This window comes from Halichoerus grypus, chromosome 14 (genome assembly GCF_964656455.1).
Source record: "Halichoerus grypus chromosome 14, mHalGry1.hap1.1, whole genome shotgun sequence".
NCBI lineage: Eukaryota > Metazoa > Chordata > Mammalia > Carnivora > Phocidae > Halichoerus > Halichoerus grypus.
Window position 1 is genome coordinate 92,799,573 of NC_135725.1, and position 16,692 is coordinate 92,816,264.

The 16,692-nt window shown below is 63.8% G+C and overlaps 1 protein-coding gene across 1 annotated transcript in view; it reads right to left on the reverse strand.

The window, feature by feature from the left end:
- The window catches only part of NOTCH1 (notch receptor 1), a 43,990-nt gene extending 42,569 nt beyond the window's left edge, over window positions 1-1,421 (reverse strand). Inside the window, exon 1 of the mRNA XM_036095267.2 lies at window positions 1,110-1,421. Coding sequence (XP_035951160.1) covers window positions 1,110-1,170 — 61 coding nt within the window. The 5' untranslated portion in view covers window positions 1,171-1,421. The remainder of the gene's footprint in view (window positions 1-1,109) is intronic.
- Window positions 1,422-16,692: the final 15,271 nt, after the last annotated feature.

Here is a 16,692-nt window from a genome sequence, read left to right on the forward strand (position 1 = left end):
AGGGCCGCCTCCTGGGGCACGGGGGCTGCACCTCGGGGACCTGGCCCAGCCTCCAGGACACCCAATACCTGCTCCTGCAGGCGGGCATCTTCAGCTACACCCAGGGAAGGGGGATGAAGATACCCCGGTTGGAAGGAATTCGGCCCCATTCCCAAGAAGGGATTAATCCAGTGGCTCCCTCCCCATTTTACCAGCGCTGTGTAAATTAAGCCCCTCGTGGGGGCGGGGACGGGGTGTGACTTGGAACCCCACCTTCTGGAAGTGGGGAGCTAATTCTCCCCTCCAACTTATAGGGGAAGAGAGGAATTAATCACCACTGGATTCCTCGATGTGAAGTGGAGAGGGACAGCGTTCCTTCTCCCTGTCCCTCTTCACCCCTGCAAGATTCCAAACTTGAACTCGGCAAAGTGAAAGTCCCGCTAGTCACGGCTGTGCGTCCCGCACACCCGCACCACCCCCGCCCCCCCCAAGCCAAACTGTCTGTGAGCCGGGATGGGGGCGGCGATCAGGCGTGGGAAGGAGACCCCTCGGTCGGCGCCCCTCGCCCGGCCCTTCGCCAACTCTCCTGAATGGGGAGAAGGCCGGTCCGCCTGGTGCCCCACTGCCCACCACGCCGGGCAGCCTGGCCGCGCCGCACAGCTCAGTAAAGGCAACACGACGCCCCGGACCCCACACTCCGCGCCCCAACATCCGCCCCCGGCGCGGGCCAGACGCGAGGAAAAAGATAAATGGCCCCCAAAGCAACAGGAAACCAAAACCGACTCGATTCAAATCGAAAAGTAGTAGGCAGCTCGCCCGCCTGCCCCGGCGGCAAGCCCCACGCGTGGCTGACGATGGCGAGCCCAGGGCTGGGCCTCCGGGGGCCCCGGGGGGGCGCCTAGCGCCCCACGCCCGGCTTCAAACCCGGCCCCAGGCGCGGGCGGCGCGAGTCCAGCCCGGTTGGTCAGGCGGTGCGGGGGAGGGTCGCTCATCTCCCCGAGCCCCGGGTCGCCCGGGCCCCCCCTCCCCACCCTGGCCGCCCGCTCCCAGCCGCCCGGGGCGCGCGCGCAGGGCGCCACCAAAGTTTCCGAAGGGCGCGGAAAGTTGCGGGCTCGCGGGCGGGCGCCTACCTCGTGCGGCGAGCGCGGGCAGCAGCGCCAGGCAGAGCAGGGGCGCCAGGAGCGGCGGCATGCCTACCCCGCCGGCTGCCCGCTGCGCCCGGTGGCGGCCTCCTGCGCCGGGACGGCAGGGCTCCGGCGCACAGGCGCGCGCCGGACGGTCCCACGAGCGGTGGCGGCGGCCCGCGGCTGCTCCCTGCTTCTTGGCGGGCGGGCGGCGCTGGACCCTCGCGGCCTCGGGGCCCGGCTCGGCGCCCCGGCTCGTTCCTCCGCTGCGCTCGCGCCCGCGCCCCGCGCCCCTGCGCTCCCTCCCGCGGCCGAGGCACTAGTGAGGCGCAGACCGCCGTGCGCTCCGCCCCCGCCCGCCGGCCCCGCCCCTCGGGCCCGCCCCGCCGATCCCTCCGCACCCCTCGCCCTCACTGGCCTCGCCCCTGCGCGCACCGCGACCGCCCTGCGTCGCCTCGGCCTGGACGCGCATCCGGAGGCCGGGTCCTTCGGGGTTGGGGGCCGTGGCGGGGCGAAGGGGCGTCGGGGGCCGGCCCTAGGGACTACTTCTTGTTCGAAAGTTTTCAGCGGCAAAAAGTTTGGTTCGGGACTGCGGAAGGATCCGGCTCTGACTGTCGCCTTTCTCGGCGACAATTGGCAAAGATTTGCATCTCAATAGCGGAGGAGGCGCGGGCGGAGTGGGGACTGGGGAGCCTGAGGGAACCGTGCGCGCTGGGGAGCTGGACCCGTGGAGGTGGGGAGGGGCGGCCGAGGCCGTTTAGGGGTCCCCGGGCCCGGGGCGGGAGCTCGGGGAGAAGTCGTACCCTCAACAGCCGTAGGTAAGCCCTGAACCAGCGGCTCTACTCCCCGGAGCCCTGAGGTCTCAGTTGTAAGCTTCCTGGAGACCGCACAGACACCCTGGCTCTGACGGCCGGGCACTTGACCCCGAGGGATGGCGGCGCCAAAGCTACGGCTTCTGGAAAGAGGGCCCTTGTTGCCCCAATGAAACAACCTGGGGCCAACGCCTGGCCACACGGATTGCGCTGCCACTCCCCCAAGAGGGACCCGCCCCTAGACGCTCCTTGGTCACTGTCCGGCCCCTTTTCTGGCGCCTCCAGCCTAAGATGCCCCGCGAAGCCCACGAGTCCCGCAGGCCCGCTGCTAGCGCCCATGCCGCCCTGGGCTCCTCCCACGTGTTCCTTCCGCATGATTTATTTCTCCGCCGCGATGCCAGATTTGGGCGTCCTGTGCCAAGCCAGGTTAAGCGCTGGACGTTCAGAATGCCTGCCGTAGTCCCCACTGAAACCAAAGTTCATGGCCCGGCACTGGGGACAGACATCCCTATCCCAACGCAGGGTGGTCAGCCCCATGGGAGGAGGTACAACCACCCAGCCCTGCATCCTGGCGGGCTTCGGGAGTAGGTGATGGCAGAGGGAGCCTGAAAGGCTGAGAGGGACCTAGCTGGGTGAAGGACCCTGGGGAAGGATCCTGGGGAGCGAGGGGAAGGAGCACCTGCAGGACTGCGGAACCTGGAGGCTGGCAGCCAAGCAGCCCTTGCAGGGAGCCTTGCGAGCTAGGCAGAGTGGGCTGGTGGTGGGCAGATTGCACACCTGACTCCTGCCCACTCCTCTTAGCACACCTGTCGTGGGTCACTCGTGGCAGCTGGGATGCTGTGAGGGACAGCCAGTCCAGGCCAAGGCAGCTGCCTGCCTCCTCCCAGAAGCTGGCTGCCCTTCCCAGAACCTGGGGTAACTTCTCTCCGGGCCAGTGCCCGGGAGCTGAGGCGCCTGGAGGCAGCAGAGATGTTTATATAAGGGCAGCCCAGCAGCCTGGAGGAGTGGATTGTCCGTACAAGGAAGAGGGTGGCTGCAAAGTCCCTCCCTGTCCCCCCTCCCCAGCTCACAGACTTAGGGCTCTGCCCACCACATCCCCCTCTACTCTTGGGGAAGGACTGAAGGCCTCAGGAACCACTCCCTCCCCCCGGAGCCACTGCCCGTGTGCCCTCCACTGGGGCCCTGCATTCTGCCAATAGGCTTTGGGCCAAATTTCAGCCCTGGCTTGGGAGCAGGTTTTCACCCTCCTGCCTTGGAGCAGCTCTGGAAGGAGGGGAGGAGGGAGCACTGGAAGGAGGAGCGGAGGGGGGAGCTCTGGAGGGAGGAGGGGAGGAGGGAGCTCTGGAGGAAAGAGGGGAGGAGGGAGCACTAGAGGGAGGAGGGGAGGAGGGAGCAGCACTGGAGGGAGGAGAGGAGGAGGGAGCAGCACTGGAGGGAGGAGGGGAGGAGGGAGCAGCACTGGAGGGAGGAGGAGAGGAGGGAGCCCTGGAGGGGAGGAGGGAGCCCTGGAGGGGGGAGGGGAGGAGGGAGCCCTGGAGGGAGGAGGGGAGGAGGGAGCAGCCCTGGAGGGAGGAGGGGAGGAGGGAGCTCTGGGGAGGGGAGTCTTACCTGGGTCTGACCCAGCGGTGCTAACTCTACTCTGGGCCTCACCCAGGAGCCGGGTGCTCTCATTAGCCCATGGTAGACAGGACGACCAGGCTTCCCAGGCTTCCCAGGCTTCCAACACCTGTACCACTGGCTGCCTTGGGTACCCCACGGGCAACAGGGGCCAAGGAGACCCAGGAAAGCCAGAGTGGCTGGGGCTGGGAAGGGCCTGTGAATGGCCAAGGCAGGGGCTGGCCTGAGGTGGGTGGGCAGGGGGTGGGCAGGGCCCTGGCATGTGGATGCAAAGCTTATTCATTCACAAATTAGGCCTGAGCTTTCTGGCCTGGCCTTCTTGTGGGTCTTGCTCAACCTTCCCAGGCCAGGGGGTTGGAGGGAGGGGAGAGGAGGGGTTCTGCCAGGCTAGGACCTGTGGACGGTAGGTGTGGGGCAGCTGGGAGAAACAAGGAGAGGGAGGTAGATGCAGGGTGCTGGCCACTCCAGAAACCTGATGGGAGAGCGGGGGCAGGGGCGGCATGGAGGTGGACTGGGTGCCTGCCTGGCTCAGGTCAGGGCTGCAACAAGGCTGCTGATGAATGGGCCCCAGGCTGGCTGGGGAGCTCGAACCAGTAGGGGTGAGGCTGCAGGGCTGGCTTCCAGAGGGTTTGCTGGCAGTGGCCAGGGGCCACCTCAGGCTCTCGGTGTCTCCCCTGGGCCAGCTTGCCAGGCCCTAATGGAGAGAAGGCCCCCACACTCTCACCTTGGGCAGACTGACTTGGGTCAGTTCCCCTCTCCTACATCAGGAGATACTAGGGTGCCGTGGTCAGGGTGGGCTGGGGAGGCCACGCTGACATTTGGCCCATTCCTGCCCCCAGAAGAAAACCCCTCCAGCCCCCTTTTGGGGGGGGGCTAGTCAGCAGTGACTCAGCCTGCTGGGGGGGGGGGGCAATGTGTTTAAAGCTCCCCAGGATTCTAAGGTGCAGCAAGGGCTGAGTACCCTGGTCATGGGCTGCTGAGCCTGTTCCTTCCGGCAGTGACTGGTCTTGGTGCTTCTGGTGACCCCCTGGGACACCTCGCAGCCCCAGGGGGTTGGAGGAAGGTAAGCATATGCTCCTGAGTTTTCAGAAAAGCTAGGCCAAGCCTGGCTCTTGATCAGGCCAGGTCTGGGCCTCTGTCCCCAACAGCAGATGGGCCCCTGGAGGGCTGCAGAGGGCTGTGTGTGCACCGCCCTCCTATATGGGTCACAAGGTGGGGGGCAGCCAGTTGGACTTAGGGTGTGGGCCCAGGTCTGCGTGGTGTGGGTTGCAGAGGCCCTGAAGCAGAGGGGAGGGGTGCTGGTGGGAGGAGCAAGGGCTCACAAATTGGGCTGAGGGTGTAGCCTTTGACAAGTGCACAGGCCTGACCTGGGGGGAGGGGGTACCCTGCAGAGCAGCTGTGGGAAGATTCTAGAACACAAGGGAAGGGCCTCACTCACCACCTTTTGAAGTTGATCGTAAAACATATCTGACCTGCTTGTAAAGAGAGCCCAGGGGCCTGAGGAGTGTCCAGCCTGTTACCCCACCCATGATGAGCCACAGCCAGGTGCAGGCCCAGCACTGGATTCCGGCCACTGACCCCCCAAGGGACCATCACTGCCCCCTGGGCCTCAGTGGCCCCATCCTTTCTAAAGTCCTATCTACTTTTTTCTGCTAGAGACCAACCAGAAGCATTTCCCAGAGGGCTGAGTTTTTCCAAGGTGTGGGCTTAGTGGCTTTGTGGCATTCCTTCGGGTGGACAGGCCGGGGCTAGCCACCCCGTGCCCTGAGCTGGACGCTGGGCTCCAGCGGTGCGTCTCCACGTGGGCGCATGCGTGTGGAACTCCACTAGCGCCTTGCTGGGCTCTCCCGAGGATGGATTCAGGCAGACCTTGGAGGGCTCCCCCTTGTTCTGAGGAGGAAGGGCATAGGCTAGGGTCTAGGGTTCGCTTCCCTGTTTGCCCCTTGCACCTCACGCAGGGGTCCACAGTCACCAGGCCCAGGCGTGCACCCAGCCGTCCGCGTGAGGAGCGAGCGGGCTGGGGCTACCTGCAGGTGCCGGGCATCTCCCCCTGGGCCCGCCGGCAATGGGTCAGTGCCCCACTCTGCTGTCTGCACGTCTTGTCCTCTGCAGAAATGACTCCTCCCTCCTCAGCCCTCACCTCCTCCAGGAAGCCATCCCAGAGCCTTCGGGATGATGCCTGTCGTTCCAGATGCAGCCGTGACTAACAGCAATGTGGGGCTCTGCACAGGGCTCTGCCCGCGGGGGGTCTCGTACACCTACCAGCCCTGGTGGTCACTGCTTAGGAGCCTCAAGGCCTCTTGTCAGCGCAGGCCGAGGGCCCACTCCCTCCTGCCAGTGAGGCCCAGGAAGGAGGGCTGGCATCACGGAGGTAGGCCAAGAGCCTAGGGAGCGCCTTGCCCGGGCAAGTCCCCGAACAGGTAGCCCGCCTGTGAGCAGGTGAGCTAGTGAGCCCGGGCTGGGGTGGCCTCTGAGGACCACAAGACTTGTCACTTGAGAAACGTGCTACGGGGGGGCCAAAGCACTACAGAGCCCACAGAGACCCCCTGCCTCTCCCAGCAGCCCCTGGACTGCTCAGAGCGGAAACCCCAACTGTAGGTGGCCCTGGGCATGGTGTCCCACGCCCTGAGAAGGAGGAGCCCCACTCGGACCTCTCCAGGCCCCCGGATCCCCTCAGCGGTCCACAGAGCTGGAACCGAGCTCAGCCGGGCCTGGGGCTGGGTCACTCAGGGTTTGGTGGCTCAGCTTTTGGGTGTCCTTTGGAGGCTGAGGCTCCAAGGAGGAAAGGTCCTGCAGGGACTCCAGGGTACTGTTTGGATGCTGAGAAAATCAGGGGAGCTCTGTGGAGGAGGGGCATCGTGGGGGCAGGCTCTGAGAAGGATTTGGAGCTCAGAGATGACCCCTTGAGGCAGGGGCTGGCCGAGGGGCCTGGGCCCCAATGGGGAAGCTGTCACCAAGCCCGTCGGATGGACAGGACACTGATGCTCTTAGTGTGGTTTGGAGTCCAGCCTGGCACCCAGGGCTGCCCACACCAGTCCTCACCCCATGGGTCCCAGGACCCCACAGAACCTGAGGGAGGGGGGACGGGGGCTCCGAGGACGACAGCTCTGGGGACCTTCCACCCTGCCCGCCCCATTGGCTGCAGCCCAGAACTTTCTCCAAAAAGAAAGGGCCCCAGGGGACGAAACTGCTTGGCCCCACCCCCAGGCTCTGGTAGAAATGCAGCTTGCACAGGCTGAGTCACTCAAGGAAAAGCCGGCCATGCGGGGAGTCCCTCCTCCCTCTCCCCTGCCTCCCTCCCTCTCTCCCTCCCTCCCGGCCTCCTCCTCCTTCCCTTTCTTCCTTTCTGGGGTTAAAAATAGCTGGACATTTCCCTTTAAAAGTAAGTCCACTTTTATTTTTACAGGGAAGAATTGCTCAAGAGGGGCCAGGAGCCCCCGCGGCCCAGGTGGGTCTCCGCCGTCCTTGGCCTCAGCCTGTTTCTCAGGGCCGCCTGGGCTCCCTCCCATTTGCTCCCGACACATTTAAACATGTTTAGAACTTCCGTCCTCCCCCACACTTCTCCCAGGCCCCCCTGTTACAAAGCAAGTGGGGTTTGGGTTACAGGGCGCCCAGGGACTTGTGTTCCTGAGGTAAAACCGAGCGCAGACATCAGCAGGTAGAGCACATCTGTGAGTTATTTCCATGTGTCCAAGGGGAAGGGAAAAACCCCCGACCATCCTTAAGTAAGACCAGAATTCTTCTATATTTCTGCCTTGACAGCTAAGGAAAAAATTTGCCAAAAACCAGAGGCGCTGCTGAGTGTTGGCGTGGGAATGTTAGTTTAGTCAGACTTGCTCTGGGCCATTTAAATAAAAACAGGCACTTTGGTGGCAAATTCCAGTGGGACGCGCCTGGGATTGGAGCTCTGTGCCCAGAAAGGGGGTTTTGTGACCTCCCTCTCTCGCGCCCTGGGCTCTTTCTCTTGGCTTCTCCAGCCTCCTTATCATCACAATCAGCATTTCACTGGTAAACATTTGGTGCAATAATTTTCAAAAATCAGCAAGGAAAGTCAAGTCTTTCATGTGGCCGAGAGTGCGTTGGCCCAGCTGGAGGAGAGGGCTCCTCGCCCGCCCCAGCCTGTCTCTGGGGAGCCTCGGCCCTGAGGGGCTCTGCACAGCGCACATCAGCACGGCCATCACTCGGGCAGAGGGATGCACGGGCCAGCGGGCCAGAATGGGCTCAGGGTGTGTGTCTCCGGGGGACCTTGCAGCGACCGGGACTTGGACATGGGCGCCCCTGGTCCGGGACGCTGGGGCTCGGCCAAGCCACCGCACTCGGGACTTGCATTCAGGCCGGTGCCCTGCTCGGGGTGGGGGCGGGGTGGGGGCTGAGCACCCACCACGTGGGCACCTTGCCCACCCGTGGCTGCCCCGAGAGGCTGGGCGGGGAGGGGTGACGGGGCTCTGCTCGTGCAGGGTGAGCGTGCGAATGGGGGGTGGCTGCCCTCGTACCGCCCACCTGTCAGCAAGCTCGCAAGTCCCTCTGCACCAGGGGACGTCCGGGGGCCAGGGGAGGTGGGCCGCTGCCCAAGCAAGTGACACGCGCCCCTCCCCCCGCTGCCCAGAGGCCCTCGCTCGTGGGGGCCATCCGGCCTCCTGCCCCAGAGCGGGGTGCCGAGTGTACTAACATCGGCTTCCCGCTTAGGACAGCGGGCCTCGGAGTTAACGCGAGGGAGGAACACGCGGGTGCCCCTGCGCTTCCACCCACAGCTCCCGTCCCTCCCACGCCCCTGCTGCCGAGGGCCTGCGGGTCCCAGGGAATCTGACTCTCTGTGCCCCGTCGTAGATGCCCTCCCGTCCCTGCGAGGGCTCCAAACAGGCCTGTGCTCAGGGCCGCACGCAGCAGGAGTGGCCGAGCCGGGGGTGGCTTCCGGAACAGGGCCTACAGGACTCAGCGACGGCGGGGCTGGGCTGTGGGCGCTCCTCCCCTACCTCGCACAGCCAAGAAAGGCAAGCGCTCAAGGACACGCCGTGGGAACTCCGGGAGCCTGAGGGACAGCCTGAGGCTCCGACCAGCCGCCCTCTGGACAGATGGGGAGGAGCCGGCGCCCACCTCCCAGAGGCACCTGCCGCCCTCCCCACCGCGGATGGCCCCTGTGGCATGTGCGGCCCACTCCTGAGCTGGGCCCCGTGCTGACAGTGGTCCTGGCCTCTGTCCCAAGTGGCCCCGAGGAAGGAAGGTGCCATGAGGTGTGGGGAGTCCAGTGCTGGCAAGCACCGCCTCCAGGGGGGCCAGCCTGCCTACCCCGCCCCAGCAGGAGGCCCCAGCTCCTTGGAGCCCAGAGCCTAGGGCCTGGTTCCCACCTGGACCCCTCCCAGCGGGACAGACCCTCCGCTTGGGTGCTGCAGCAGGGCCGTGACCCCCGAGCCACGCAGGTCACGGCCAGGGACCCACGCAGGCGGGCAGAGACTCAGGGACAGCCACAGCAGAACACAACTGGGGTGGGGGGGCGTCCTCCTCTTGGTCTCAACTAGCCGGGGGCAGCCTCAGCTTCCCAAGAGGGGAAACTGAGGCAGAGTGCCCTCGGGCGGGGCCACACCATCAGCCGTTGGAGGGCCTGGGCCTCCCCAGCAGCTACTCTTCGTCTCTCTGTGCAAAGTTACTTTTTCCCTCACTTCAACACCAACTGAGGAAAAACAAACATGTTTGTATTTACCAGTTACGTTTTTTTTACCCAAAAGAAAATGGCGTTTCTCCCGTCATTGTAAAAATTCCAAACGAAACTAAGAAGCATAGAGTTCTGTTGCCTACAACCCCCAGCAGAGGCCATGTTTAAAATGAAACAGGCGCTTCTTTTCTCTGTTGTTAGAGCCCCAGGGGGACAGTCTCGGACCACATGCCTGCCTTAGGGGGAGAGGTGCATCTGGGGAGCCCAGCCCCCCAGCGCTCCTCTTCCGGGCACCTTCCCTGCGTGCCCCACCCGAGGGCCAGGCCCACCATTAGGGGCAGGAATTGTAGTTATTTCTATAAGGTTTCATTCAACATGGTTTACCGCACTGGATCAGGACTCGCTCCTGAGGACTGGGGTTGGGGGGACAGGCTGTCCGGGGGGCTGCAGCGCCCAGCACGGCGTGGATGCTCAGTGCGTGGACGAATGCGTGAGTACAGTCGGGCGACCTTCTGAGCCAGCACACGGCATCTTCCCATCTTCCATCCCAAGATCCGCTGGCTCTCTGGCACCCCACCTGTGACCACACCCCTCCCGTGATGGGGAGCTCACCCCTGCAGCCCAGGGTCCTTAGGGTCTTCAGGTCAGGAAGGCTCTGGGTTCTGCGGGGGGCCGGGAGCCCCATGCACATGTCAGTCAGATGGAGCAAATGGACCAAGATCCTTCGTCCAGCTCGGAGAGGCCCCGTGGCCTGGCAGTGGCCGTGATCAGTCCCTACAGCCACGGGGAGGGAGAATGCATGGTGGGGATCGCTGTCAGGTTCTGAGCCGTCAGGGGCAGGCGCAGGGCTGGAGTGGATGGAGGGGCCCCCTTCCCTTGGCCTCAGGTCCACTGTGCCAAGGTCTCTGTGCAGCCTCGCACCCAGGAGCGGAGAGAGAAGCCCCCTGGAGCCTTGTCCAGGGTGCCCTGGGGTGCCCTGCAGGGGATCCCACAGAAGCTGAGTCCAACTACACACTACTTAATTGTTCCCACGGTGTGTGTTCACATTTTACACAGAGTTTAGCTTTGCTTCGGACTCCAAATGCTCTTGGCCCCCAGTTAAGACCCATCTCCGGAACAAACAGGCTCTATTCTGTCCCACGGATTTCAGCTCTTCTCAGTACCCCCAAGTGCTCCAGGTGGAGGAGCTTCACCTCCAATGTCGACCCCAAACAGGAGGGGCAGCGGGCAGGCGAGCACTTGCACAGGGGCGGGGTGGGGTGAGGAGGGCTCGCCATCTGGCAGTTTCAGGAATCATTCCTTCATGACGCTGAGGGAGACCTCCGACTGGTCTCTCAGGCTTTGGGGTGAGCACCCCTGATCCGAGTCTCCTCGTGGTGGCATCTAGGAAGCAGGACGGGGGTGGTTAGGCAGGTGACTTTCCTCATCTGTAGAACAGACTCACTCCTGGGATCCAGGAGGGGATACAATGGGCCAAGGGGATGCTCGACGCATCTGGGTCTGGCTCATGGTCAGCGCCTTCAGTGGACAGCTGTGGTTTGCGGACCACTGCCCCAACCATCTGCCCGTGTGTTTGGACTTCTGGGCCCAAGAGGTGGCATGTGACGGGGGCTGGCTGGACAGAGTCCATCTTCCACAAGAGACACTGAGCCGGGAGGACTCAAGCTGTCTTGTCATGCTGTGGGGAGTGGAGCCCGACGAGCCCAGAGACAGACAGAGACAAAGTTTAGATGGCAGCACTGGAGACCCTTGATCCAGCCACACCTGAAGCTGTTCTTTAAAAACCCCATTTATCCTTCCAGGGCTCAATGAAATATTCATCTTCTCCTTTAGTTCACAATGGTCCTGCTAGAGGCTGGCAGGTCTGTCCTGGCGGCAAGACCACTGGGACACGGAGGGAGAGGGAGAGGACAGCATTCAGCATAGCCCAGGGAGCCTGTCTCCCACCTCAGACCTCTCCAGAAGCTCCCTGGCTGGGGCAAGGTGTTGCCTGCCTGTCCAGCGGCGTGTGAATGACTGCTCAGGCTTCCCGAGCTGACCTGCTAACCTGCCAAATAGCAGCTGGTAACTCCTCCAGGAGGCCCACTCACTGGTCTCTGCCCTGCTGCCAAGCCAGCCCGAGAAAGCCCCTGTGGCCAGCAACCTCGGGCTTGGTGCAGACCCCTGGCCACAGCCCGTCCCAGCAGACCCCGAAGCCACCCGCCTTCTCCCCAGGCCACCTCGGCCCAGCTGGTGGCCACACCACCATCCCCTCCCCACCCAGGCCCGGCACTGGGCAACCCCCCCAGGCACCCCCCTCCAGTTGCCCCTGCGCTCACTTCCTCCCCGGGGCCGAGCAGGGGCTGTCTGGCCAGGCTGCTGGTTGAGGGGAGGGTGTTGGCTCCACTTGGGAAGCGGCCCGGCCCCAGCGCACTCCACACGCCGAACTGTGCCCGCCGCCGCCTCCATCCTGGGCTGAGCAGGTGTTTCCGCATGCACGCCGGGGCTTGGGGGGAGCTCAGAGCCACACAGCAGGAATCAGAGGCCCCCGGAGGCCCCCCGCCAGGACATACTCTCTGTTTACTCTTAGAAGAAAGTTCCCACCTTGGCGGCCAGGCTGCGGCGCGTCCCCATGAGGCCCCCTGGACGCTGCCCGGCCCCACACCCAGCCTGGGAGCTGGTCAGGAGCCAGACACACCAGCCTGGCCCTTGGGGGCGGCAGCCTCCCCTGGCACCGGGCTCCATCCTGCCAGACCTCCCAGGGCTGTCCCCTCCCTCACTGATGGCAGGAAGCCCGGTTCAAGGCTTCATTCTGCCACTCACTGACTTGGTGACCATGGAGGAGTTACCTCACCTTTCAGAGCCTTACTTTTCTCCTCTGGAAGATGGGAATATTCCTTCCTACCCCATCACCCCACAGGTCTGGTCGAGGATTCAAAAAGGTAGCCTGGGCTGAGAATGCTGGCTGTTACGAAGACCTTAGACTCTTCGGCCCGACTGCCCGCGGTGCCTGACCACAGGCCGCCTGGGAAGCTGAAGCCGCCTCAGGCGTATGGTAATTCACAAAACAAGGCAGGCACTTGACAGTTTCTTTATAGGATTGCATGGAACCCTTCCCTGAAGCACCCGATCGCTGAGACACTTCAACAGTGTCCCCCAGAAGGGGCTTTTCTGGGAGTTTGGAAGGTGGGGGTCACCACCACCCTGCTCCCAAACCAAACTGACCCTTGAAAATGTGTTTATCGGGATGGGGGTGAGTCCTCCTTGGGACCCAGACTCTGAGACCCCTGGGTTACATTCAGACTTGGAGGGCATTTACTGAACACACCCCGAGCCAAAGCTTGCACCTTGCTCTGGGCACTGGGTCTTGGCCTTCAGGAGCCCCAGCCTCACAGGCTATGGGCAGGTAGGTAGGCTGTTGCAGCTCAGCTGGAGGCCCTCGACCGGAGGAGTGGGTGAGGGGTCTCTGAGCCCCCAGCAGTGCTCCTCTCTGCGGGAGGGAACATAAGTGGGCCAGGAGAAGCCAGGAAGCACTTCCAAGGAGGGGACAGTGTGGTCTGGACTCAGACCTGGCTGTGGGGTGTGGACCCTGCCCCAGCCAGCCAAGCTGCTCAGGACCTGGGGGCCTGAGGCTGAAAATGGTATCAGACAATCCTTTCGGGAACTAGCCCCAGTGGAGCCAGGTCAAGGCCACCCTCTGGGGTGCAGTAAACAGGAAAATCGATGGGAGGCTGGAAGCTCAGGGAGAAAGGAAAGGGCTGGGTCAAAGGGTCTCACAAAATGTTTAAAATGAGCAGGAAATGATGACTTCTTAATGTCTCTGTCCACCCCCGCACTGCTGAGCCAGCTCTGAGCCTAAGGATCCCAACCCTGGGGGCCCAGCATGTGTGGTTTTCGGGAGCACCTACTTCATGCCCCAGATGAAGCCCAAGCTTTCCAGCCAGCTCTCAGGGCTCTCTGCTGCCTGGCCCCGTGGTGTGGGCCCCATCTGCGGAGGGGACCCTCCCCCCCACCCCTGGCATGGCCCCTAATCATATGCCGTAACCCTGGGCCTGGCCCGGCCTGCTCCCGCTTGCCAGTTGGAGCTGTGCATGGGAAACTGAGGCCCAGCGGGGAGGGGACTGGCCCAAGGTCACCCCAGGGGTCAGTGGTAGGTCTCTGCTTCTGGGTCTGGTGGCCCGGCCTTGGCCCCAGCCTGCCTCTCTGTAACAAGAGCATCTCCATCTGTGGAGCCCCATGAAGAAGCCCCAGGACCTTCTCAGCACACCCCAGACCCTGGCGGATTCCGGGGACCTCTGAGTCACCGCTCCCGGTGGAAACCTGACCCCGGCATCCCACAGTGTGAGGACTACTTGAAATTGGGTGAGCCGCATATGTGTATCCTGCTCGGCCAGAGTGCACCTCTCCCGAGCTTCTGGGCTGTGGGCAGGAGACGGCTCAGCAGAGGGTCCGTCCGTCCCAGACCACATCCCTGTGTAGTGACAAGTAGAAATCGTCCACAGTCTTGAGCCAGAGATTCTGCTTCTGGGGGTTTGTCCTGAGGAGCTATCGTGAAGCCAGGGAGCCTGCTTCTCAGACTCCTCGGGCTGCGTATGTGTAACTGGGAGGGACTGGGAACAGCCCCCTGGGGAGGCCAGCGAGGAGACCACCGCTCGTCTGCCTGACTGAGGAGTACAGCTGTTAGAAGTCATGTCTGTGGGAAGTTCAGCAGCGCTGGTGACGCTGGTTCCAGGGTGGGTGGCGGGGAGGACTCGGCCCTGCGCTCCAGCCGGCAGGAGCGGCCGAGCCTCGCTCGCACGACATGCCCACGTGGGAAGGAAGGGATCCCGGCCCGTGGGAAAACAGCCGTGTGGGTTCCTGCCACGTTCTGCTCCCATTCGTGGTCCATGGTGGGGACCATCTTACAAAACCATGTGGTTTATGGGCTCAACCTTCACCCCAGACACAGAGGCCCTCCACCAGGCCCCCAGGGTCTGTCCCCGGGTCAGCAGCTGCTGCGAGGGCTCAGGAGGGGAGTCGGCGGGAAGCGGCCAGTTCTCGCAGCCAGGGCCACCCCTCCTTGGGGCTTGGCTCCCCACCTGCTCCCCGAGGAGGGCTTCTGAGCCCCTGGCCTTTGGGAAGCATGGCCGGCTATGGGGTCTACACTGTGGCCCCTGCCACCAGCCGCCCCCTCTCCCACCCCCGCAGGCTGTGGGGGCCTTAATGAGGACGTGGACGGGGTTTGGTGTCCCTGCCCCAAGAAAGACCTGGAACTCAAGCAGGAGGGCTCTCTTCTGTGCCTGGGGATCCAGAGAGCGCTTCTCCTAAGGCCGTAGGGCTCAGCGGGAGGGAAGGGGCAGAGGGCGGAGCCGGACCCCCGGGGAGAAGCTCAAATGTCGGTGCCCTTGGGTACTGCCTCGGGGCTCTGGCGGGCAGGGAGCTCCACCCTGTGTCCACAGGGCCAGGTTCGGAGCAGGCCCAGTGACTGCCCCCAGACGGGAGAGGCAGGTGCGTTGTCAGGGTCCCACAGGGGGAGGGGTGAACGCCCCAAACGAAACCATGTGCTGGCCACGGGTAAGAGGCAGTCCTCCTCGTGGGGGGGCTGGGGACTACAAGGCCCTGAGCCTCCAAGGGCTGGTGGGTCCCAGGGAGCACCGGGCTCTGGGGTGGGGTACCGGGCCCGTGGGAGCAGCTCCCCACATCGTCAGCAACTCTGGCCTCCACACAGCGAGCCTACTGTCCTCCCCTGACGCCATCCCCAGCGTGGCCGCGGACGGGCCTCCCACCTGCAGGTGGCCAGGGTAGTCGCAGGGGCTGGGCCTGGGTGGGGGCCCCCAAGGCCTGCAGTGCAGGCCCGGGGCAGGCCGGGGGCTCTTGCGGTGGGAGGCAATTCAACATCGGTGCCCGGCGTTCATCCAGGTGGGCAACACTCTGATTGCTTGGGTTTTTTTGTTTTATTTTATTTTTTTATTTTTTAAAGTACACTCTATGCCCAACATGGGGCTTGCACCCAGGACCCCGAGATCAACAGTTGCCCATGCACCGACTGAGCTGGCTGGGCGCCCCCTACTCTGTCATCACAACAGGCCTGTGAGGTAGGGCCATTTAAAGACAGGGAAACTGAGTCCCGTGGTGAGGGACAGGCCTCGGTGGGATTAGATCCAGGCCACCCGCAGCTGCCTCAGCGCATCTCCGAGGTCCCACGGACACTGGAGCGTTTCTGGGGAGAGGGTCTGAGCCTTCAGCAGACCGCACAAAGCCCGCAGGACCACACACAGACCAAGAGCCAGGGCTTGGGGTCCCGTGCGCAGATCTGGGTCTCCCCTGGCCCGGGGGAGCCTGGGACACCAGGGGCGCCTCTCCCCTTGCCTCCCGAGGGGGATCATAGAAGCTTCTCCCTTGCACAGCCCCAGGACCCTGGACATTCTGCCCAGAGCCCCACGGCCACCTCAGCTCAGCGCGGGAGCCTCGTCTCAGCACCCCCACGGGACGCCCCGGGGCATCAGGCTGAACGGGGCGTGCGTGTCCTCTCCCTGCTGGCCAGCCCCGGGCCAGACTCCCTCGTCCCTTGCGGAGGATGGCTCCCCACACGCCGGCCCGTCTGCAGCGAGGCCCCGCGTCCAGGGGCAAGCCCAGCGACCCGCGGGGACCTCAGTGTTCTCGCCCGGAAACTGGGGCAGCACCACCTTCCTCACGGGGCTCTGTGAGGGCGGAGCTGTGCTGCAGCCCCGATGGCCTCATGGGGACGGGCTGAGCTCTGCCCCAGCGCAGCTGAATGTCTCAAGAAGGAATGAATGAAGGCAGCAGAGTCCTGACTCGTGCTGCGGCGTGAAGAACCTCGAACACGGTGCTCCGTGGAAAGGCCCCGACGGAGGGGTGCGTGTGGCAGGGCTCCATGGATGTGACGTGTGCTCGGGAGGGAATCCACGGAGACAGCGAGGAGGTGGGGGGCGGCCAGGGGCCGGGGTGCAGGCTCTGCTCCGGGGCTGAGGACCGGAACCAGATGTCGGTGGCACGGTGGAGAGAATGTACCAGATGCCACCGAATCCTTCACGTCACAGTGACCACTTTTGGGGCGCCCAGCTGGCTCAGTCGGTAGAGCCTGCGACTCTTGATCTCAGGGTCGTGAGTTTGAGCCCCACGTCGCGGGTAGAGAATCCTTAAAAATAAAGTCTTAAAAATAAATAAACACGTACATATACACCTACATAAAGTGGCTACTTTTATATTCTGTGGGTAGGGTGGAGGCGCCCTCCCCGGGTAGCAGGCCCGCCTGGCGCTGTCCCGTCCCCGGAGGTCAGCCTGGCGCTGTCCCTCTCCCCAGGTGAGCAAGCTCGGCTCCGGGAGGGCGGTGACCTGGTTTGGACCCACGTCTCTCACTGCAAAGTAGATGGGCAGGGAGACCCCTGAATCGGCTCCCTTTTCTGAAACACAGGCCCCAGGTGTGGGGAAAGGTGAGGTCCAGTCAAAGGCCTCGGGTCTTTGGGAGTCAGGCAAAGGCTGGGCCGGGCCTGGGGGGACGAGGGGGGAGCAGGCTTTGGTGTGGGGCCAC